This window comes from Bos grunniens, chromosome 29 (genome assembly GCF_055505025.1).
Source record: "Bos grunniens cultivar Pamir isolate PY7600 chromosome 29, Bosgru_T2T1.0, whole genome shotgun sequence".
Classification (NCBI taxonomy): Eukaryota; Metazoa; Chordata; class Mammalia; order Artiodactyla; family Bovidae; genus Bos; species Bos grunniens.
The window spans coordinates 27,437,332-27,460,741 of NC_141193.1; the positions used below are offsets into that span (position 1 = coordinate 27,437,332).

General features: G+C 40.0%; 1 protein-coding gene across 29 annotated transcripts in view; it reads left to right on the forward strand.

Moving 5' to 3' along the window:
- Window positions 1-23,410, forward strand: part of NELL1 (neural EGFL like 1) — a 1,048,536-nt gene that overhangs the window by 512,438 nt on the left and 512,688 nt on the right. For 27 of the 29 annotated variants that reach the window (XR_015158062.1, XR_015158061.1, XM_086385555.1 and 24 more), the window contains one exon: window positions 3,098-3,223. Coding sequence is in view for 27 of the 29 variants with exons in the window: in XM_086385555.1 (XP_086241681.1) it covers window positions 3,098-3,223 (126 nt within the window). In the remaining 2 variants the exon portion in view is untranslated. Of the gene's footprint in view, window positions 1-3,097; window positions 3,224-4,694; window positions 4,781-14,331; window positions 15,547-23,410 lie in introns of those variants that run through there. The other 2 variants (XM_086385576.1, XM_086385581.1) reach the window with 2 other exon arrangements.

Consider the following 23,410-nt stretch of genomic DNA (forward strand, 5'->3'; position numbering starts at 1 on the left):
CAGCTCACATAAGTCAAGGACAGTTTTCCTCAAAAGCTAACAGTTGAAAATTTGTAGCAGGCAGTACTTCCAGCGGCTGGGGGAACAAGTTCTTTAGCTTTGAGCTGGGCAGTGCATTTCAATTCCCTCTTGTCCTCACTTCTTTCCTTAATAACTGCGATTCCTTGGCATCTCAGGATCATCAGCTCTTTTCTTGCAACATCAGTTCCCTTGTTTCTCATTTTAATCTATCCTGTTTGTTCAAAAACTCATCTTTGGGTACACCTCTTTCCCACTACCCTGCCCCTTCCCCAGGTATCTGGGTGCATCTGGAGTGAAGCACATGGCCACACTGACTGCTCTCACTTAGCATTTATGGTCACAGGTCACATGTGCCTCTGTAGCCACCTACTATACTCTCTAGTAAATGGTTTCCTTCTTTCCACTTCCCTGGTGGCTCAGATGGTAAAGTGTCTGCCTACAATGCGGGAGACCTGGGTTCAATCCCTGGGTCGGGAAGATCTCCTGGAGAAGGAAATGGCAACCCACTCCAGTATTCTTGCCTGGAAAATCTCATGGACGAAGGAGGCTGGTAGGCTACTGTCCATGGGGTCACAGAGTCTGACACAACGGAGCGACTTCACTTTCCCCAAATGATGACTTCGTACCTTTCCCCCCCTCTTTAAACATCTAGTACCACCTTCTTCTCCTAATTCTCAGATGTTACTCTCTCATTTCACTGAGAAAATTAAAAAACAAGCAAAGGAACATTACTTCTTCTTTCCACCACCAAATATACCAACTTTCTTCCCTTATCTGTTAGTTTCATTTTTGTTGTAAAAATGACTTGCTCCATCTGTGGACTGGAACTCAACTCCTCTTGTCTCCTCCAAGACTTTACTCCTGCAGAAATCTGCTCTCATTCTTTTTGTTTTTAATGAGTCTGTTGCAATATTATGTCTGTTTATGTTTTGATTTTTTTGGCTCTGAGGCATGTGGGGTCTTACCTCCCTGACCAGGGATTGAACCTACACCCCCTGCATTGGAAGACAAAGTCTTAACCAGTGGACCATCAGGGAAATCCCTGCTGTCTCTTCTATAATGTCAGTTTTCTTCACTAGTGTTGAATCGTGTCCAACTGTGTGTAAACATTCTGTGATCTTTTCCAGAACGGTCTTTAAATAAGACTGTCTTTAAATATGGAGTCTCCCTAGAGCTACTACAGTTTTTCTTCTCTTGATGGCAAAATATCTCAAAAAGTTTCCCTTGTTTTTCTGTCTCCTTCATCTTTCCTTCTTTCTTTAATTGACTCCACTTTCCCCAAACTTCTCTTAACAGCTCAAGGGCAACAATGAACTTCTTGCCAAATCAAAACGTTAATTCTGTCTCTATCTTATTCAACTTTTTCAGCATCAGGTGACAAACCTAACCATTATTCCTTTCTTGAAACACTTTTCCTCTTGACTTTTATGATATTCATTCTTCTGTAAAGCAAAATGCTTTAATGATGTAAGGAACCGACTTATTTAAGAATTCTATTGCCTTGAGTGCCAGAAAGATCTGAAGCACCTCTAATGATTTCATGCAGTTACTATCCTATCCCAAATTTTTGGGAGAGTCCCTTCCACACCCAAGCTTGATGTACTCATATATTATACAATTTTTATATTCCTGTTGGCTATTTGTTTTGAAAGCTCATGATACTGTGCACGTAGAATTATTGATTGCCTGAATTCTTTCACTAAGTTTTGATGTTTGTTTCTTAAATTTATGGAAGTCTTGCTGACTATGTCTTCTTTCAGAGCCTCAGTTAACTTTCAAGTATAGGATAACAGATCTTTAGTACTGAAAAGAATCTGATATTATTTTGGGGTGTTTTATTTAGGAAATAAATCCATCTACATTTATTTTTAAAGTAAATAAATGAGTTTTCAGTGCACAGAAATGCAGTTTCTGTGCATGAAGATTACTAGGATTTCAGTGATTATCTAAGTCGTAATGCTACATTTGACTAGTGATCATTTTCGGAGTGCTTTCATGAGGTAAATCATAGTACATAAGAGTCAGACGTTTGATTTCAAATTGTGGATATAGTGTGTTCTTACAGGATGACTTAGTGCCAAACATTTAACTTCTCTAAGCCTCAGTCTAGACTTTAGAATGATGGTAGTGCTGTACTTCACTCACGGAATTGTATGTGGGTAAATTAGATGGCACATTGAAAGATATAGAGCAGTAGGTTCAGAAGTAATCTGGATGATGAGGGTCACCTGCTAGTAGTTAACCAGACTGGAGCTAGAGCTCGTATTGGCTATTTTGGATTCCCACAATGTTTTTATTCTTCCCTCTCCCAGGCCGTCACACATTAGCAGTCTGAGTAAAATAAATGTAAACCCATTTTTTAAAACATAAACTCTAGAAAAGACTAAACTCTATGCTTATGGTTGTAGGTTATCTTAATTCTTATCATGAACTTTTTATGAGACAGAAGGTGATGCTCTGATCTCCATTCCAAAGAGAAAAAGATCTTTTTTGTTGAATCATTCCATTATTCTGTGACATGGGATGTATCTCCAGGTCAAGCGATGAAAGACATTCATTTTCATTAGACAGCAGTTGCTGTCTATATTCATAGTACAACATGGGAGAAAGTGGCTCCACAATCATTTTGTACCAGATGGATTAAAGCAAGTATTAGTAAGAAAAACAAGCAGAGAGAGGCTGAATTCTCTTGATCTCTCTGATGAAAGCCACACTGTGTACAGTGGACAACTAATGAATATTCATTGGTGTCAATGCCTGGACACAGAACTCCTTGATTTGGGACATTGAAGCATCCTTTTTGGTGAAAGAGTAATAATAGATTCAGTCTTCAAGCTTCTTGAGTTCTTCACTGTTGTGTCCCACCATGCATCTTTCTAGAAAGATTTTCGACTTTAGACGGAATCTGCTACACCAGCTGAAATTTGCGCTTAAGCTTTTGTGCTAATGCATCTTGCTTTTTCTCTTGCCTTCCATGGGCATTCATCTTTTCTAATTTCATTGTCAGATGATCACATTCTAGTTCAGTCATTCATCTAACTGTGTTATTGTTTCTTTTTTTTTTCTTCTTCTTCAGATATTGATGAGTGTGCAGCTAAGATGCATTACTGTCATGCCAACACTGTATGTGTCAACCTGCCCGGATTATATCGCTGTGACTGTGTCCCAGGGTACATTCGTGTGGATGACTTCTCTTGTACAGGTGAGTGCTAAGAAGCAGTGTTGCTTTTCTGATTCAATCCTTCTCTGCATCATATCTGTGTTGTTTCACTTAGCTCCAAGTACACTAATACTATTTTTACCAAACTAATTCTTCTCTTTAATTATCTTACCATCAAGATATTTTGAAAAAAAAATGATAATTTAAGTCTGCATAATTTATTTCCACTCTTGTTATGTCTGTCTCTGTATGTGTGCATGCATACATTCGTATATGGTTTGAATTTGAAGTCTCAGTTGCCTATGGTAACACTGAAGGACTTAGAGATTCCTTTTCCAAAAAGAGAAAAGTATCAAACTATTCTCCTTTCATCAAGGTGAAATGTTTTTGTATCTGAGAAAATGTACTTTGTTTTCACTGGGAAGGACAAGAGCTTAAAGTATGCAAGAGTGCCTAGTGGGCGGGATTGGGTCTATGGGGGGTCACTCAAGACTTTTCACTGACATATTGTTAGTTTCTCCTCTCTTCTCCCTTCATCACACTGGGCTGTCAGCCCTAAACTGGAATGCCAGGCATTGTGGTTGGTGTCTATGTGTGAGCAGTGCTAGCTTGTGGGCATTTGGTTTGAGGTTCCATTAGCATTTAAGTCATGAATATGGAGACATGAGCAGTCAGTTGGCTAGGATGCGAGAAGGTTCTGATTGTGTCTTCTTTTGGGTGAAATGTGTTTAAATGCCTGATCTGTAACCTGTAAAAAAAGGACTCCTTGAATATAAGATTTCAGTCATGGTGTGTATTTCTCTGACTCTTGTATCTTTCTCTTGGGCCTAATGACTTTGGTATATAAACAATGATTTCTTCACTCACAATGGAATGGTACTCATTTCTAAATATTTTGTGTTTTGAATGACCCTTCCAAAAGTACAAAAAGTTACAAAAGTTTGAGAAGTATGTTTGTATCTCCAAATACTTTTACTCTTGTTTGTTGTATTAATAATATTTTAAAGTTACTGTTCTTTGGCTAAAAGGACTAGTGATTTCAGATTGATGTGGTTTCTGACTCCCACAGTTGGTCATGTCTAATTATCTGTCTTTTACATGATTTTCTTACAAGAAAATCCCTGGAGAAAAAGAGATTTCATAAATACTATGCTGAGGCATAAACGTTTTAAGAGGGCAAAACTCCTGTGGACCTGTCAACAAACAATTGAGAAATCTGTGATGTTCTAGATGACTACTACTCTGTTCTCATTAGTCTATCCCTGGTCCTAACTTACGGTAGTTCTGACATTAGGCAGAGGCAGCGAATTGCCTCCCAACACACTGCACCTTATCATGCAGCCCAGACCTAATTAAAGCACTGCTGGGTGGAAATTATATGAGAATCCATAACACCTCTGCTCTTACTTTGTCATGGAAGGAGGAAGGCAAGAGCTGGTACTTATTGAAGGCCTATTAAAGACAGGGTGACAATATACAGCCTTGATGTACTCCTTTTCCTATTTGGAACCAGTACATCATGAGAAACGCTGGACTGGAAGAAACACAAGCTGGAATCAAGATTGCCGGGAGAAATATCAATAACCTCAGATATGCAGATGACACCACCCTTATGGCAGAAAGTGAAGAGGAACTCAAAAGCCTCTTGATGAAAGTGAAAGTGGAGAGTGAAAAAGTTGGCTTAAAGCTCAACATTCAGAAAATGAAGAACATGGCATCTGGTCCCATCACTTCATGGCAAATAGATGGGGAAACAGTGGAAACAGTGTCAGACTTTATTTTAGGGGGCTCCAAAATCACTGCAGATGGTGACTGCAGCCATGAAATTAAAAGACGCTTACTTCTTGGGAGGAAAGTTATGACCAACCTAGATAGCATATTCAAAAGCAGAGACATTACTTTGCCAACAAAGGTCTGTCTAGTCAAGGCTATGGTTTTTCCTGTGGTCATGTATGGATGTGAGAGTTGGATTGTGAAGAAGGCTGAGCGCCAAAGAATTGATGCTTTTGAAGTGTGGTGTTGGAGAAGACTCTTGAGAGTCCCTTGGACTGCAAGGAGATCCAACCAGTCCATTCTGAAGGAGATCAGCCCTGGGATTTCTTTGGAAGGACTGATGCTAAAGCTGAAACTCCAGTACTTTGGCCACCTCATGTGAAGAGTTGACTCATTGGAAAAGACTCTGATGCTGGGAGGGATTGGGGGCAGGAGGAGAAGGGGACGACAGAGGATGAGATGGCTGGATGGCATCACTGACTCGATGGATGTGAGTCTCAGTGAACTCTAGGAGTTGGTGATGGACAGGGAGGCCTGGCGTGCTGCGATTCATGGGGTCACAAAGAGTTGGACACGACTGAGCGACTGAACTGAACTGAACTGATTGACAGGTGCTCTGCTCAGCAGTATGTATGTATGGATGAAGATGGAAGAACTAGCCCCAGAGTTACTTTTAGAAAGAGAGCTGTGTTGTTCAGAGTCAAAGGCAAGGGTATGGGTATCAGTGGGTACTCCATCCCCCCTCTTAAAAAACATAGAGCTACAGGAAAAAATGTATAAACACATATTTTGTTTTGTTTGTGTGTATGTTTTGTCTGAGAGAGAATATAAAAGTTAGAACAAAAGAGAGAAAAAAAGAGAAACCCGCCAGAGAGCCAAAGGCTGGGTGCTATGGAGCAGTGATCCCCTGCCTGTTTGGCACCAGGGACCAGTTTTATGGAAGACAATTTTTCCATGAACTGATTGGGAATGGTTTTGGGATGATTCAAGTGCATTACATTTATTGTGCATTTTATTTCTATTATTATTACATTAGCTCCACCTCAGATTGTCAGGCATCAGATCCCTGAGGTTAGAGGTGCCTGCCATAGAGGACAGGGGCCAGTGAAAACCACCCAGGGAAAGGAAGGCTGAAAGGATTTTTCAGGATAGGAATATTTAACATGAGGTGATTTGTTGTGGTGGTTTTGCTGTGTAGTATGCAATGTGAGTCTTCCTCAGTGACCCTCTAACCTTCACCAAAATCTGCCGCTTAAAGGTGAACCTCCCCCTTCCCACCCTAAAGAAATTTAAGTTAACATGGCAGACAGCAGAAATGGTACATATGTGTATATGAAGGATAGCATGACCTCAGAGGCAGAGGTAACTCTTCCTATCCTTTCCCTGATGCCCAGAGTGCGTTTAAACAGACATACATGCATCATAGTCACCATGGCCTCCTCTCAGGAGTGTCAAAAATCTCGATGAGGGCTTTGGACTTCCCCCCATAGACCATAGGATTGAGGATAAGACCTCTTTCTTTAAAAAAGAAATCTTCCATTGGTCCCAGATTTTATTATCTACTGCCCATTTTTCTGCTGCTTTTCACAGCAAACCTCCTCATTGATTTGTCAGTGGTTATTGTTTCCATTGCATGTACTTCCTTCACATCTCCTCTTCCACCCCTCCCATTAAGTCTTCCAGTCTCACCATTCAGCAGAGAGTGTGTTTATCAAGGTCAACCATGAGCCCCATTTTTCTCAATCTAATCTTATCTTTGTGACCTCTCAGCAGCATTTAGCAGAGCTGACTACATCTTCCTTATTTAAACACATCATTTTTTTTGACCTTTGAGACAATACGTTTCCTGATTTTCTTTCTATGTCACCGGTGCCTCCTGCCCAGTGTTCCTGGCTATTCTCCTTCCTCTGCTGATATCTGCCCTAGAACCTTTTCTCCTGTTATCTATATAATCTTTTTAGATGTCTGCAATTCAGTATTACAACATTATAGCATCTCTGTCAATAATTTCTGTCCATTTCCAATCTTTCTCATGAGCTTCTGAATTATATATACAACTTGACATCTACACATAGGTATTTAATAGGATTTCATATTGACATGCATGAGAGAGAACTCTATTTTTTTTCTAAATTTATTTTGGAGGAACATTGATGGGAATGAGGAGAGCTGAGAGACAAGCTTTCTCCTTGTGGTCATTTCTCCTCTAGACCAGACTCAAGGGCTTCCATTAGATACCTTCGTAGTCAGCTGGAACTCTGACATTCACCTTCGTGTCCTGAAAATAAGTCTGTTAGACCAAATATGTGCTTGACTCTTCAAGACAGAGCAGGTCCCCACATCTCTGCCATTTCTTTATTGGTAAAGAAGACTTCTTCCCCCAAGCAGTTATAATCCTCTGTAATAAATGAGGTGTATAGTAAATGCATGCCACTGTAGGATGTCTTTTCAGATGCTTTGTTTCCAGGAAGAAAAATTGCTAGGAGAAATTCACAGGCTTGAAGACATCCTTTTGTTTACCTGACATGGCATTTCTCATTATTGACATTCTTATTTCCAAAGATCATTCAAGTCTGTCCCAAGTCAGTAAGTACCTGCTGCCACTGCTCAGTTGGCTTTCCAAGTACATTGGGTCATTTTTTTCTCTTTAATTTTTCTTGGTTTGTCATTTCCTCAGGCACTAACATTTTAGAAGTTAGTAGTCCTATTGAAAATCTGCATTTGATCAAAAATTAGTGATCTTAAAATTAAAGAAGATGTATGCGCTTTGGTGATACATTGATGTAGTCTTTCATTCATCCACTCACTCTTCCATTTATTTATTTGTATGTCCAATATACAGTTATTGTCTATCATGAGTGTTAGGAAATATGACCAAAGAGATGACCGATAAATGACCTCTTTGCTCGGAAGTTCATGGTTAGTGTGGCAATATCTTCAAAGGAGAAAACTCAAATGTGCATTCTCCATCAACAATGTTCTAAGTTTACCAAATCAGTTCTTCTTCAAAGTCTTAGAAGAGTTTAGATAAATATTGGGTATTTCACATCCTACAGTGACGGCCCTTGACAAATTCCAGAGAAGGAACCCCAAAATTGACTTTCCCAGTTCTATGCTGTAACAACAGTCCTTTGACAAAGGCTGTACCACAGGCAACAGATGCCAAGATGATGCTGGAAATAAAGACAGTACATCAAACAGAAAAAAAATGTTACCTCTTTCTTTTTTTCTGGTTAGAAAGTGAGAAAGTCATATCTCATGGGATATTAAAAGTTCTGAGGATTCAACATTGAAAATAATTATCTAGAACTTTAAAATGTGGTATAACTCAGTCATTACTGGTGGAGGGAGGGGGGAGCTGGGGGTTCCCTGACATAACTGTGTAGTTTGTGTTAGGCTCCATACTTTTTTCTAGGAGAGTTTTCATTGGTAAATTTGAAAGCATTGGGTCTTTGACACTGGGGAAGTTTTTGACCTTGGAATTTGTGTGTGATTCTAAATCACTTTGTGTTCTGTAAGAGATCCCCGATTTGCTCTTGTTCTTTCATGAATTTTGAAGTGGGAGAAGTGTCTAAAATTGAGGTTGGGGGTGGGTGGTTTTCTCTTCCCTGGATCGTTTGATTTTTGCAATGGTCAAGCTGCTTGATTTATTGGTCCCTGACATTCATTTATCCCCAGCTAAAACTCCCTGTGTTTAGGTTGTTTGATAAGATGTTATCATTGAATACTCAGGCAGCTTTAAAGGAGGAGATTTGTGATTTATGATCAAAGCATGCAGCAATAAGACAGGTACTTGACAATAATGGGTAAGCATTCATTTTTATGCCAAAAACCTTCCAAAAAGGTAAGAAATAAAGGGAAGAAGTGAAATAACAAGTATCACATGTGATTTCCATTACCTTGCTGAGATTTTTTTTTTTTAATATTCTTTGGTATTGGCAAGGAAGGGAGATTACAGGAAATATGTTTGAAATCAAGTAAATTGAAAGTTAGATGTAATAGTCTATTAATTTAATGGTTTAAATTTAGTTCCATATAATTAAAGGTGAGAAAACAATTTAAAAGATGTAAATGTTATAAATTTTAGACTAGTTCTCTGGAAAAATATTTTCTTACTAAGATTAATGAAATACAGATCATTTCAAATATTGAGATACCTGGTAACTTTTCAATGAACAAAGTCATGGGACACATAGCTGAAGTAGAAAATCTTCCTCCTTGATTGAGCACAGTAGTGAATTACATACTTATTATCCCTATATTTCCAGCACATAGTATGTGCTTGTTTTGGACATATTGTTCTTGTTTACTTTTGACTATCTGGCATCATAGCTGGTGCAAGTTACTAATTATTTGCCCCTCAGTCAATATAGGGCCTTCCCTGGTGGCTCAGTGGTAAAGAATCTGCCTGCAAAATTCAGGAGATGTGGGCTTGATCCCTGGGTCAGGAAGATCCTCTGGAGAAGGAGATGGCAAACCACTGAAGTATCCTTGCCTGGGAAATCCCATGGACAGAGGAGCCTGGCGGGCTACAGTCCATGGCGTTGCTAAAAGAGTTGGACAAGACTGAGCATCTAAAGCAAAAACAGCAAGAAGAGATACAGATATAAGAATAAAATTCCAGTCATGGATTAGTAGACTACTTTTACTGTAATAGGAATGTTCTATCAAATGCAAAGATAATAAGACTACATTTATTGATATATTGAGTAAGAAAAGTCAAAATAAGACTTGTACCTTTGGATATTTCAAAACTCACTTAAAAACTCTGATGTTTTCCCAGCACCATTTGTTAAAGAGATTGTCTTTTCTCCATTGTATATTCTGGCCTCCTTTGTCAAAGATAAGGTGTCCATCAGTCAGTTCAGTCACTCAGTCGTGTCTGACTCTTTGCAACCCCATGAATCGCAGCACACCAGGCCTCCCTGTCCATCACCAACTCCCGTAGTTCACTCAGACTCATGTCCATTGAGTCAATGATGCCATCCAGCCATCTCATCCTCTGTCATCCCCTTCTCCTCCTGCCCTCAATCCCTCCCAGCATCAGAGTCTTTTCCAATGAGTCAACTCTTCACATGAGGTAGCCAAAGTACTGGAGTTTCAGCTTTAGCATCATTCCTTCCAAAGAAATCCCAGGGCTCCATAGGTACACGGATTTATCTCTGGGCTTTCTATTTTGTTACATTGATCAACACACAGAAATCCCTTGCATTCCTATATACTAACAATGAGAAAACAGAAAGAGAAATTAAGGAAACAATTCCATTCATCATTGCAATGAAAAGAATAAAATACTTAGGAATATATCTACCTAATGAAACAAAAGACCTATATATAGAAAACTATAAAACACTGGTGAAAGAAATCAAAGATGACATAAATAGATGGAGAAATATACCGTGTTCATGAATTGGAAGAATCAATATAGTGAAAATGAGTATACTACCCAAAGCAATCTATAGATTCAATGCAATCCCTATCAAGCTACCAACGGTATTTTTTAGAGAACTAGAACAAATAATTTCACAATTTGTATGGAAATACAGAAAACCTTGAATAGCCAAAGCAATCTTGAGAAAGAAGAAAGGAACTGGAGAAATCAACCTGCCTGACTTCAGGCTCTACTACAAAGCCACAGTCATCAAGACAGTATGCTACTGGTACAAAGACAGAAATATAGATCAATGGAACTAAATAGAAAGCCCAGAGATAAATCCATACACCTATGCACACCTTATCTTTGACAAAGGAGGCAAGAATATACAATGGAGAAAAGACAATCTCTTTAACAAGTGGTGCTGGGAAAACTGGTCAACCACTTGTAAAAGAATGAAACTAGAACACTTTCTAACACCTTACACAAAAATAAACTCAAAATGGATTAAACATCTAAATGTAAGACGAGGAACTATGAAACTCCTAGAGGAAAACATAAGCAAAACAGTCTCTGACATAAAGCACAGCAGGATCCTCTATGACCCACCTCCCAGAATATTGGAAATAAAAGCAAAAATAAACAAATGGGACCTAATTAAACTTAAAAGCTTCTGCACAACAAAGGAAACTATAAGCAAGGTGAAAAGACAGCCTTCAGAATGGGAGAAAATAATAGCAAATGAAGCAATGGACAAAGAATTAATCTCAAAAATATACAAGCAACTCCTGCAGCTCAATTCCAGAAAAATAAATGACCCAATCAAAAAGTGGGCCAAAGAACTAAACAGACATTTCTCCAAAGAAGACATACAGATGGCTAACAAACAAAAAGATGCTCAACATCACTCATTATCAGAGAAATGCAAATCAAAACCATAATGAGGTACCATTTCACACCAGTCAGAATGGCTGTGATCCAAAAGTCTAGAAGCAATAAATGCTGGAGAGGGTGTGGAGAAAAGGGAACCCTCTTACACTGTTGGTGGGAATGCAAACTGGTACAGCCACTGTGGAGAACAGTGTGGAGATTCCTTAAAAAACTAGAAAGAGAACTGCCATATGACCCAGCAATCCCAGTGCTGGGCATACACTCTGAGGAAACCAGAATTGAAAGAGACACGTGTACCCCAATGTTCATCGCAGCACTGTTTATAATAGCCAGGACACGGAAGCAACCTAGATATCCATCAGCAGATGAATGGATAAGAAAGCTGTGGTACATATACACAATAGAGTATTACCCAGCCATTAAAAAGAATACATTTGAATCAGTTCTAATGAGGTGGATGAAACTGGAGCCTATTATCCAGAGTGAAGTCAACCAGAAAGAAAAACACCAATACAGTATACTAACACATATATATGGAATTTAGAAAGATGGTAACGATAACCCTGTATGTGAGACAGCAGAAGAGACACAGATGTATAGAACAGTCTTTTGGATTCTGTGGGAGAGGGCAAGGTGAGGATGATATGGGAGAATGGCATTGAAACATGTAAATTATCACATGTGAAATGAATCGCCAGTCCAGGTTTGATGCATGATACAGGGTGCTCAGGGCTGGGGCACTGGGATGACCCAGAGGGATGGTATGCGGAGAGAGGTGGGAGAGGGGTTCAGGATGGGGAACACATATACACCCGTGGCAGATTCATGTTGATATATGGCAAAATCAATACAATATTGTAAAGTAAAATAAATAAATAAAATGAGATTAAAAAAAAAAAAAAAAACTCTAATGTTTCTCTGTGAAACATTTGTCTTTTGTTTTGATTTGTCCTGCATATTCTTTTTTTTCTTCTTCCCTTTATTTAAACATACTTTGTCACCCTCCTCTCCCTCCAGAGGACATATGTAAAACTAGCACAGCAGGATCCCCAAATTCTAAGTCTTCAGGGTAGAGGTTCTCAACCCTCACCTTAGGTTAGAATCACTTAGCACATGAATTTTAAAAAGTTGATAACCTGAGATTTACCCCTTGGGGTTTTGGTTTTCATTTGGTCTAGAGTTGTGACTTGGCTTCAGTGTTTTTTGTTTTTTTAATGTCCAAGTGATTCTAACATGCAGTCAAGGTTGACAGCTCCTGCCTTTGTAGAGTGAAGAGGGTTGGAGTTTAGAGAGGAAATGCAGGTGGGGGGAATCAATGAGAAAAATTGCCCTCTGAATTGTAGACTAGAAAAGGATTGCTTTGAATGGGTAGTGGGTGACTTGGTGGTTGAAGGTAATTAAAGCAGAGACTTGAGCAGTTTCTGGAGGGAAGGGCTCCGCCTCCAAGGCTGCCTGTTGGAATGTGAGATTCTGGAGAGAATGAGGCTGTGGGATGCTCTGCAAGTGGGCCTCATGGGTAGGATCTGAATCTTCAACTGTTTCCTGACTGTTGTGATACTGCAAAGAGCCCTTAAAGATAAACGGAACATCTCCATGGTGATGTTCATCTCCTGTGTGTTCCAAAGGCCCAGGACCAGACTGATCTCTCTCTCTGCCAGTGTCAGGGTCACTTGGAATCTTCTAGAATCATGACACCACCAGCTGAAAGAAAAGAATCCTCAAAATGACTGAGACATTTCCACTACCCACTAGCTCAGAAAAACAGGAGTTCAGAACCATTCATTAAGTCAAAATGAAATTATAGCCAGCTACTTTATGTGCACATATGGATTTGTGATGGGACTTCTCTGCCCATCACATGTGCAAAACAGTCAACAAAAGGAGAAAAGAGGAGAAATTAAGAGATCCCTCTAAATGGGGTTAATAGAGTGAATGTTTGATTTTCCACACCAATTTTAGTTTTCCACATGTTGTCCTAGAGAAGCCAAAAACCAGATACTTATTAGCAATCAGTTCAGTTCAGTTGCTCAGCTGTGTCTGACTCTTTGTGACTCCATGAACTGCAGCACACCAGGCCTCCCTGTCCATCACCAACTCCCAGAGTTCATCCAAACCCATGTCCATCGAGTTGGTGATGCCATCCAACCATCTCATCCTCTGTCGTCCCCTTCTCCTCCTGCCCTCAATCTTTCCCAGCATCAGGGTCTTTTCAAATGAGTCAGCTCTTTGCATCAGGTGGCCAAAGTATTGGAGTTTTAGCTTCAACATCAGTCCTTCCAATGAACACCCAGGACTGATCTCCTTTAGGATGGACTGGTTGGATCTCTTTGCAGTCCAAGGGACTCTCAAGAGTCTTCTCCAACACCACAGTTCAAAAGCATCGATTCTTAGGTGCTTAGCTTTCTTTATGGTTCAATTCTCACATCCATACATGACCAGTGGAAAAACCATACCCTTGATTAGACAGACCTTTGTTGACAAAGTAATGTCTCTGCTTTTGAATATGCTGTCTAGGTTGGTCATAACTTTCCTTCCAAGGAGTAAGCATCTTTTAATTTCATGGCTGCAATCACCATCTGCAGTGATTTTGGAGCCCAGAAAAATAAAGTCTGACAGTTTCCCCATCTATTTCCCATGAAGTGATGGGACCGGATGCCATGATCTTAGTTTTCTGAATGTTGAGCTTTAAGCCAAACTTTTCATTCTCTTCTTTCACTTTCATCAAGAGGTTCTTTAGTTCCTCTTCACTTTCTGCCATAAGGGTTGTGTCATCTGCATATCTGAGGTTATTGATATTTCTCCTTGCAATCTTGATTTCAGCTTGTGCTTCATCCAGCCCAGCGTTTCTCATGATGTACTCTGCATAGAAGTTAAATAAGCAGGGCGACAATATACAGCCTTGACGTTCTCCTTTTCCTATTTGGAACCAGTCTGTTGTTCTATGTCCTATTAGCAATAGTAGTGTTAAAATAGTGCCAAGGTTTATTAAAGACAGGAAATAAGTCTTAAGGAGGATATCAAAGGGCATTTCTCTTGAGATTTTATGAAGGGTTTGTCTGGTATTTGGCTTCCTTGTTGGGTTTAACTGGGTGTTTTTTTTTTTTTTTGTCAGCCATATTGTAAAGGATCTGAACCACACTGCTGCAGACCAACTAGAATAAATGATGGATCTTTCCCCCAGGGTGTTTGTACACAAACCTATTAAGTACTGTGTTGCCCTTGACTCAAATTCATCGTAAAGGCTTGTTAGTATTTCTGTACACTTCATTGTTGGAGTTGTTTGTGCAGAATCACAATTAAGCTTTCACATAAAGGGAGTTGATGAGGCTGCTTTAGCGCTTAAAACAGGCTCCCCATGTGGCTCGGTAGTAAAGAATCTGCCTGCCAAGCAGGAGAAGAGGGCTTGACCCCTGGGTCAGGAGATCCCCTGGAGAAGGAAATGGCAACCTACTCCAATGTTCTTGCCTGGGAAATTCCATGGCCAGAGGAACTTGGCAGGCTACAGTCCATAGGGTCGCAAAAGACGTAGTGACTCAATGACATCATTCATTTACATCACTGTTGAGGCCAGCCTTGAAGCCCTGGTCATATCCACATTTGAGCTGACACAATGAATGGACATTTCTGTTTAATAACCCGTCAATCTCTCATGTGTTCTTTGTTTCCATCTTAAAGACTTGGTAAATGCATACATTTAGTTCTTCCCGTACTTTTTTAAGGTATAGTGAAGTATCTTTGGATTATGTTTCCTTTATGTAAGATCATTGAAAATATACATTATTTGTTCTTGGGCCAAAATGAAAGCCTAAGTTTTCATGGTTAAAATCTAGTGTATGAATTAATATATAAATTCTACTGATTGCAACCTTTGGCAGTGTCATTTTTAAATTTTACTATGTAAATTGGAAAACCATTTAAGTTTTCTGCCTCTTTATCAGTATCCTCTATATATCTTCACAGAGTTGTTGAAAGATAGTGTAAGTATATTGGTTCAGATTATTTTAGCTTATATAATAAAAACAAACAAGAAAAATCCAACTCTATTGGCTTAAATGATAAATTTATTCTCCAACAAGAAAAAGTCTAGGACAGTGTTTCCAGAATTAGTATATTTGCTGCTGTGACATCCTCAGTTTCCTAGATTGTTTCCAACTTTTTACTTTGTTATTTTCATCCTGATACTTTGAAACTTGAGTTAACTCTCTTCAAGGATACAGGATGGCTGAAACAACCCTACATGTCAGATCTTGACTTAACGATGTCCCCAAAGATGATTTCCTTCCTAGAGTTCTTTGTTAAGACCAAGGATAACTTTATCAAAAGTCCACCCCTAGCAGATCTGTTTTCATGTCCCCTTGGCTGAAATATTTTAAAATACTCTGTTAATAAATTTTGCCTTATTGTTGTTCAGTCACTAAGACATGTCCAACTCTTTGTGACTCCATGGATTGCAGCACACCAGGCTTCCCTGTCCTTCAGCATCTCCCAGAGCTTGCTCAAACTCATGTCCATTGACTCGGTGATGCCATCCAACCATCTATCCTCTGCTGCCCCCCTTCTCTTTTTGCCCTCAATCTTTTTCCCAGCATCAGGGTCTTTTCCAATGAGTTGCTCTTTGCATCAAGTGGCCAAAGTATTGGAGCTTCAGCATCGGTCATTCCAATGAATACTCAGGGTTGATTTCCTTTAGGATTGACAGGTTTAATCTCCTTGCTATCCAAGGGACTCTCAAGAGTCTTCTCCATAAGAGTTTTCTCTTTCTCCCTGGTGGCTCAGATGGTAAAGAATATTCCCCTAATGTGGGATACCCAGGTTTGATCCCTGGGTCGAGATCCCCTGGAGAAGGAAATGGCAATCCACTCCACTATTCTTGCCTGGAGAATTCCATGGACATAGGAACCTGCCAGGCTACAGTCCATGGTATTGTGAAGAGTCAGACATGATTGAATAACTAACACTGAATTATGCCTTAGAAAAAGCATATAGAAGTAACTTTAATCAAGATTTATCCGTGAGGTGTAGTGCAGGTCCACCTCAGGATAAATAAAGCCCAAGTATTCCTTTATAATACTTGAGTTTTATTGTCAAGGAAGGAGATAATATGTGTGCATATGTATAGATCCACAATTGTGTAGGCAACTGACAGCATCTATTAGAGTATATTGAAAGCCTTGAAAACTATTTCAGTCATAGAAGCAATTGAAATAAATGCAATTAGACTCTAGTTATAGTAAATTTATAGGGGCTTCCCTCATAGCTCAGTTGATAAAGAATCTGCCTGCAGTGCCGAAGACCTGCGTTCATTTTCTGGGTTGGGAGGATTCCCTGGAGAAGGAAATGGCAACCCACTCCAGTATTCTTTCCTGGAGAATCCAATGGGCAGAGAAGCCTGGCAGGCCACAGTCCATGGGGTTGCAAGAGTCAGACATGACTTAGTGACTAAACTGCCGCCATACTACATTTGGGGTTTCCCTGGTGGCTACCTACCAATGCAGGAGATGTGGTTTCAATCCTTGGGTTGGGAACATCCCCTGAAGAAGGAAACGGCAACCCACTCTAGTATTCTTGCCTGGGAAATCCCATGGACAGAGGAGCTTGGTGGGCCCTAGCCCTTGGGGTCTCAAAGAGTCAGACGACTTAGCAACTGAGCAAAACAACATACTTAATTTATATGTATATCTCTGTGTAGATATATGGATAGATATTATATTTATTTATATACATGTAATTTACCCATTTTTGGAGATAGTTGAGGAATCAGGCACCTTTTCATACATTGCTATAAGAATATACATTGATACAAACTTATCAAAAGGTCTGGAAATATTTATAGCAACTTATTCTAAAGATAAAATCAATGTTATTTATGTGAGATTTTCACTGTGGCTATTTATTCTACTTATTATTTATAAAAAAAGAAAGTGGAAGGAGCCCGAATAGGAACTAATGAATGTTTGATTGAATAAATTCCATGTATTCATATATGACTTCAATAGATCTTAAAATAGTGTCTAGAAGACAATTCAGTGTCAATGGAAAATTATTATATAATATGATGAAATTCCAACCAGTATGTAGAATATTTTCCAATCAAAATAATAAATATATAAAAATTGTGCATGGATATACAGAAACAAAAGCAGGGAGTATTCCCCTAGAGAAGTATGTAATGTAACAGAGTGTATCTGTGAGTGGAAGTTTATATATGATATCTTTTTACACTTTTTATACTTTACATGTTTTCCAATTTTTCCATAAAATGGAATGAAATGCGGTGAATCTGTATTATGCTTTTAATATCAGAAATGTGTTATTAAAATATTAGAAAACAGAAAATGCTAGACAAAGATGACATCAAGTTTTTTCCTCCAAAATATTCAATCATCTTATTAATCAAATTAAAAAATGTTTTAGACTTGATTGTGCTAATGCCTTTCCTCTGTAGTGACCTAGGTTAGGAGCCTGAAATAAAGGGATTAAAAGCAATGGATTTGCTGGGTAATTTGATTGGATATGGCATTTGAAGGACACTTGTGGTTATGATGTCATTTTCCTCCTATGTGGGTCGTAGCAGGTGGTCTGATAGCCAAGTCCTACCTTTTGTATTTTTCTTAAGCTCTTCTGTCAGGGTTTCCAGATTCCAAGTAGTTGGTCCATTTTCTTCCCGCCCCCTCCACCCCCCCCAAATTGTGGCTAAGTCAAAGATACATACTGAGAAAAATCCCAGGATTTCCATATAAAAACAATCACTGGCAACATAGAGAATCAGGCAACATGGATTCTAGTTCTATGCTTGACACCTGCTCACTGAATGAGTGCCACTGTCTCAACATTTAGCTTTGGACCTTGAAAGATTAAGGATTACCTAGCAGAATAGTTATTGATTATATTCTTCATAGCCAAAGATGGGGAAGCTCTATACAGTCAACAAAAACAAGACCAGGAGATGACTGTGGCTCAGATTATGAACTCCTTATTACCAAATTCAGACTTAAATTTAAGAAAGTAGGGAAAACCACTAAACCATTCAGGTATGACCTAAATCAAATCCCTTATGATTATACAGTGCGAGTGAGAAATAGATTTAAGGGCCTAGATCTGATAGATAGAGTGCCTGATGAACCATGGAATGAGGTTCGTGACATTGTACAGGAAACAGGGATCAAGACCATCGAATGGAAAAGAAATGCAAAACAAAATGGCTGCCTGGGGGGGCCTTACAAATAGCTGTGAAAAGAAGAGAAGCAAAAAGCAAAGGAGAAAAGGAAAGATATAAGCATCTGAATGCAGAGTTCCAAAGAATAGCAAGAAGAGATAAGAAAGCCTTCCTCAGCGATCAATGCAAAGAAATAGAGGAAAACAACAGAATAGGAAAGACTAGAGATCTCTTCAAGAAGATTAGAGATACCAAGGGAACATTTCATGCAAAGATGGGCTTGATAAAAGGACAGAAATGGTATGGACCTAACAGAAGCAGAAGATATTAAGAAGAGGTGGCAAGAATACACAGAAGAACTGTACAAAAAAGATCTTCATGACCAAGATAATCACGATGGTGTGATCACTGACCTAGAGCCAGGCATCCTGGAATGTGAAGTCAAGTGGGCCTTAGAAAGCATCACTATGAACAAACCTAGTGGAGGTGATGGAATTCCAATTGAGCTATTTCAAATCCTGAAAGATGATGCTGTGAAAGTGCTGCACTCAATATGCCAGCAAATTTGGAAAACTTTGCAGTGGCCACAGGACTGGAAAAGGTCAGTTTTCATTCTAATCCCAAAGAAAGGCAATGCCAAAGAATGCTCAAACTACCGCACAATTACACTCATCTCACACGCTAGTAAAGTAATGCTCAAAATTCTCCAAGCCAGGCTTCAGCAATATGTGAACCGTGAACTTCCTGATGTTCAAGCTGGTTTTAGAAAAGGCAGAGGAACCAGAGATCAAATTGCCAACATCCTCTGGATCATGGAAAAAGCAAGAGAGTTCCAGAAAAACATCTATTTCTTCTTTATTGACTATGCCAAAGCCTTTGACTGTGTGGATCACAATAAACTGTGGAAAAATCTGAAAGAGATAGGAGTAGCAGACCACCTGACCTGCCTCTTGAGAAACCTGTATGCAGGTCAGGAAGCAACAGTTAGAACTGGACATGGAACAACAGACTGGTTCCAAATAGGAAAAGGAGTACGTCAAGGCTGTATATTGTCACCCTGCTTATTTAACTTATATGCAAAGTACATCATGAGAAACGCTGGACTGGAAGAAGCACAAGCTGGAATCAGGATTGCCAGGAGAGATATCAACAACCTCAGATATGCAGATGACACCACCCTTATGGCAGAAAGTGAAGAGGAACTCAAAAGCCTCTTGATGAAAGTGAAAGTGGAGAATGAAAAAGTTGGCTTAAAGCTCAACATTCAGAAAACAAAGATCATGGCATCCGGTCCCATCACTTCATGGGAAGTAGCTGGGGAAACAGTGTCAGACTTTATTTTTGGGGGCTCCAAAATCACTGCAGATGGTGACTGCAGCCATGAAATTAAAAGACGCTTACTCCTTGGAAGAAAAGTTATAACCAACCTAGATAGCATATTCAAAAGCAGAGACATTACTTTGCCAACAAAGGTTCGTCTAGTCAAGGCTATGGTTTTTCCAGTAGTCATGTATGGATGTGAGAGTTGGACTGTGAAGAAGGCTGAGTGCCGAAGAATTGATGCTTTTGAAGTGTGGTGTTGGAGAAGACTCTTGAGAGTCCCTTGGACTGCAAGCAGATCCAACCAGTCCATTCTAAAGGAGATCAGCCCTGGGATTTCTTTGGAGGGAATGATGCTGAAGCTGAAAGTCCAGTGTTTTGGCCACCTCATGTAAAGAGTTGACTCATTGGAAAAGACTCTGATGCTGGGAGGGATTGGGGCAGGAGGAGAAGGGGATGACAGAGGTTGAGATGGCTGGATGGCATCACTGACTCGATGGATGTGAGTCTGGGTGAACTCCGGGAGTTGGTGATGGATAGGGAGGCGTGGCGTGCTGTGATTCATGGGGTCTCGAAGAGTTGGACATGACTGAGTGACTGAACTGAACTGAACTGAACTGAGCAGAATAGTTTTTAGTCAGAGGAATGGGATTCCAAATAAGAATTCTTTTGGAGAGAGTTCAGCTTATTTTATTTTTTAGGAGATAATCACACAAGCTACTAGTTTTCTAATTCTGTGATTCTTTAAGGTATGGTTCCTTACCCCTAGGAAATTATGAGCTCTTTGCAGGTGTGCGTGCTCAGTTTTGTCTGACTGTTTGTGACCCAGTGGACTGGGGCCAGCAAAGCTCCTTTGTCCATGAGGTTTTCCAGGCAATAATACTGGAGTGGATTGCCATTTCTTTCTCCAGGGGATCTTCCCAACCCAGGGATCAAACACGTCTCCTGTATTGGCAGGTGGTTTTTTTTTTACCACTGAGCCACCTAGGAAGCTCAATGCATGGTCTCTTTGGGGGACATGCAATTAACATTTCAGGAGAATAATTTTATAGGGCATAGAGCCGAGTGCTAAATTGTGAGGTGTGGGTAATGCAGGATCACTGGCGCTGGGGAAAAAAAGGCGGGGGGGGTGTATAATTACTACATGGTAGACAGTATGTTTTCCAATGGGAGTTGGTTTGGTTTTGATGTTCGGTGGGAGATGGCAGAAGAGAATTGAGAAGAAATAGTAGGTAATGGTGCTTTAGGAAAGGATCCATCTCCATTTATGTCATGGAGGTGGCTTGGGTAGAAGTGGGAGAAACAGAAGGCTCTGAGTCAGACAAACCTGGGTTCCTTCCCCAACTTTAGGCATTATCAGTAGCATCAACTCAATCAACTTAGATCAACTTTGAATCAACTTTGGGGAAATGGACATACCTTTCTCTCAGACTCCTGTGAGAAGTAAATGAGATAATATTTCTAAAGTGGTTGGAAGAGAGCCAAGCACAGAGCAAATATTCAATAACTGTTAGCTACTACTATCACTATTTTATAGGTGAGGACTCTAACTTAGGATGCAAGGAGTTAGGGAATGGTCCACAGCTACAGACCTCAGGAATGTGGAATAGGGCTCAATAGGAATGCCTTATAACTTCAGAGACTCAGGTGCAACCTCCATCAGAGCTCTTTTACGGATGCCTTCTAAATCCTAATGCAATATGGACTTCTGAGGCTCAATAAACATCAGCCATTATTACAGTGACAGATAGAATCTGGGGCTGGGGGCCTAGAGAATCTTATTTATCCCACAGCTCTGCCCTTTATAAGCTTTGGGATCTCAGAGTGTTGCCTTATGTGCCCTGTGACTCACATTGTAACACCAAGAGAGAAGGTTGGGTTTTAAGGTTTAAACATGTGAAATAGTCTTCTTCTAAGTCGCTTCAGTCGTGTTCAATTCAGTGCGACCCCATAGACTGCAGCCCACCAGGCTACCCTGTCCCTGGGATTCTCCAGGCAAGAACACTGGAGTGGGTTTCCATTTCCTTCTCCAATGCAGGAAAGTGAAAAGTGAAAGTGAAGTCACTCAGTTGTGTCCGACCCTTAGCGACCCCATGGACTGCAGCCCACCAGGCTCCTCCGTCCATGGGATTTTCCAGGCAAGAGTACTGGAGTGGGGTGCCATTGCCTTCTAACCCCACCCAATAACTGATTCTGAGATGATGGTTAGTACTGAAGCCCTAAGACCTGATCAGCAAATCCCCTTCTCCTTACCAAGTGGCTCTCAAAGCATGTCCATGGGCACCATGGCTCCTTGAAATACGTCTGAAGAGCTACTTTTCTTTAGAAGCTCAGTCTCTATAGACAGTGTCCAGATTCCCTGGGAACAGAAGCCTACAGACAGATGCTTTGGGCTGATGGGTTGAGAGGAGCAGAAAGTAGATTCACTATGGTTTATAATTAATGAGGTATACAATTCCTTGATTTTTTTTTTAATAGCATCTCTGGAGTGATTCATTTGTAAGTTACTGTAGACCAGAGCTTTAGAGTCTGTTTTGAGAGATCCTTTGAAATATTTAAGTTCATTCCCTGAGCAAGGAAGTCCCCTAACCTGTGAGCACCTTTGGCATTTATCAGCTTGCTGGCTGGCATCTGGCTAGTTCTTAGGGGCAGTCACAGGAGAAATTGCTATCAGGGTACAGATGGACAGTCAGAAGCTTGGTCTGGGTTGGACTCCAGGATGGGGTCTTCGATGCTTGGGAAATATCCTTAGAGGAAATTTGTAGCATACAGAGAGATGTGTAAAGACAACAGCAAGTTTAATAAAATTAATAAAAGATTATTTATAATCATGAAAGTAATTATGGAGTAAAAAAAATCAGAGGAATAAGAAGAAATTAAAAACCACCCATAATTTAAACCCATCTGAAAATTTCTATTCCTACATCTGTATTCTACATTGTGAAAATCACTGTGCAGCTACCAGTTAAAATTTTAATTGCTTCTACTTATTTCATGAGCATTGTTCGAATTAGTGAAGTTACTTAAAAAACACAGCTCTTCCTGTCTGCAAAATATCCTCTCCTCCAGATGCACTGTTACGTGCTTTGCTAAGATGCTTCAGTCATGTCCGACTCTTTGTGACCCTAGCCCACCAGGCTTCTCTGTCCATGGGATTCTCCAGTGTACTGGAGTGAATTACCCCGTGCCCTTCTCCAGGACATCTTCCTAACCCAGGGACTGATCCCTCACTTCTTAAATCTTCTACATTGGCAGCAGGTTCTTTACCACTGGCACCGCCTGGGAAGCCTTTGTATCATTATAACTTTTGCTACATTGGAGAAGTATGAAGGTCCACTTGCTACTCTGTCTTCATATGGGTCTATCATATGCATGTGTCTCTTCTTCCTCTGTTACAATGGATGGTGATCATTGTTTTTGCCCGAGCTTGGATGAAGAGTGAGTCACAGAGCAAAGCTCAAACCAGCCCCAAGCAGTAAATACACCTGCTTAAGGGATCTTGCAGGGGGAAAGGATCAGTGATTCTCAAAGGTTATTTCTTAAAGGACATTTCTGGGAAAAATAGGACCCTAAAGTACTGTGTAATGTTAACACATATTTTGAAGGTGCCAGGACCTTGCATAATTATTTTGCATTGAGAACACTTTGTAACCACACAGAGGCATCCAGCAAGCCCCTACCTTGTTTATGAGATGTGTTTTATATATTTATATAA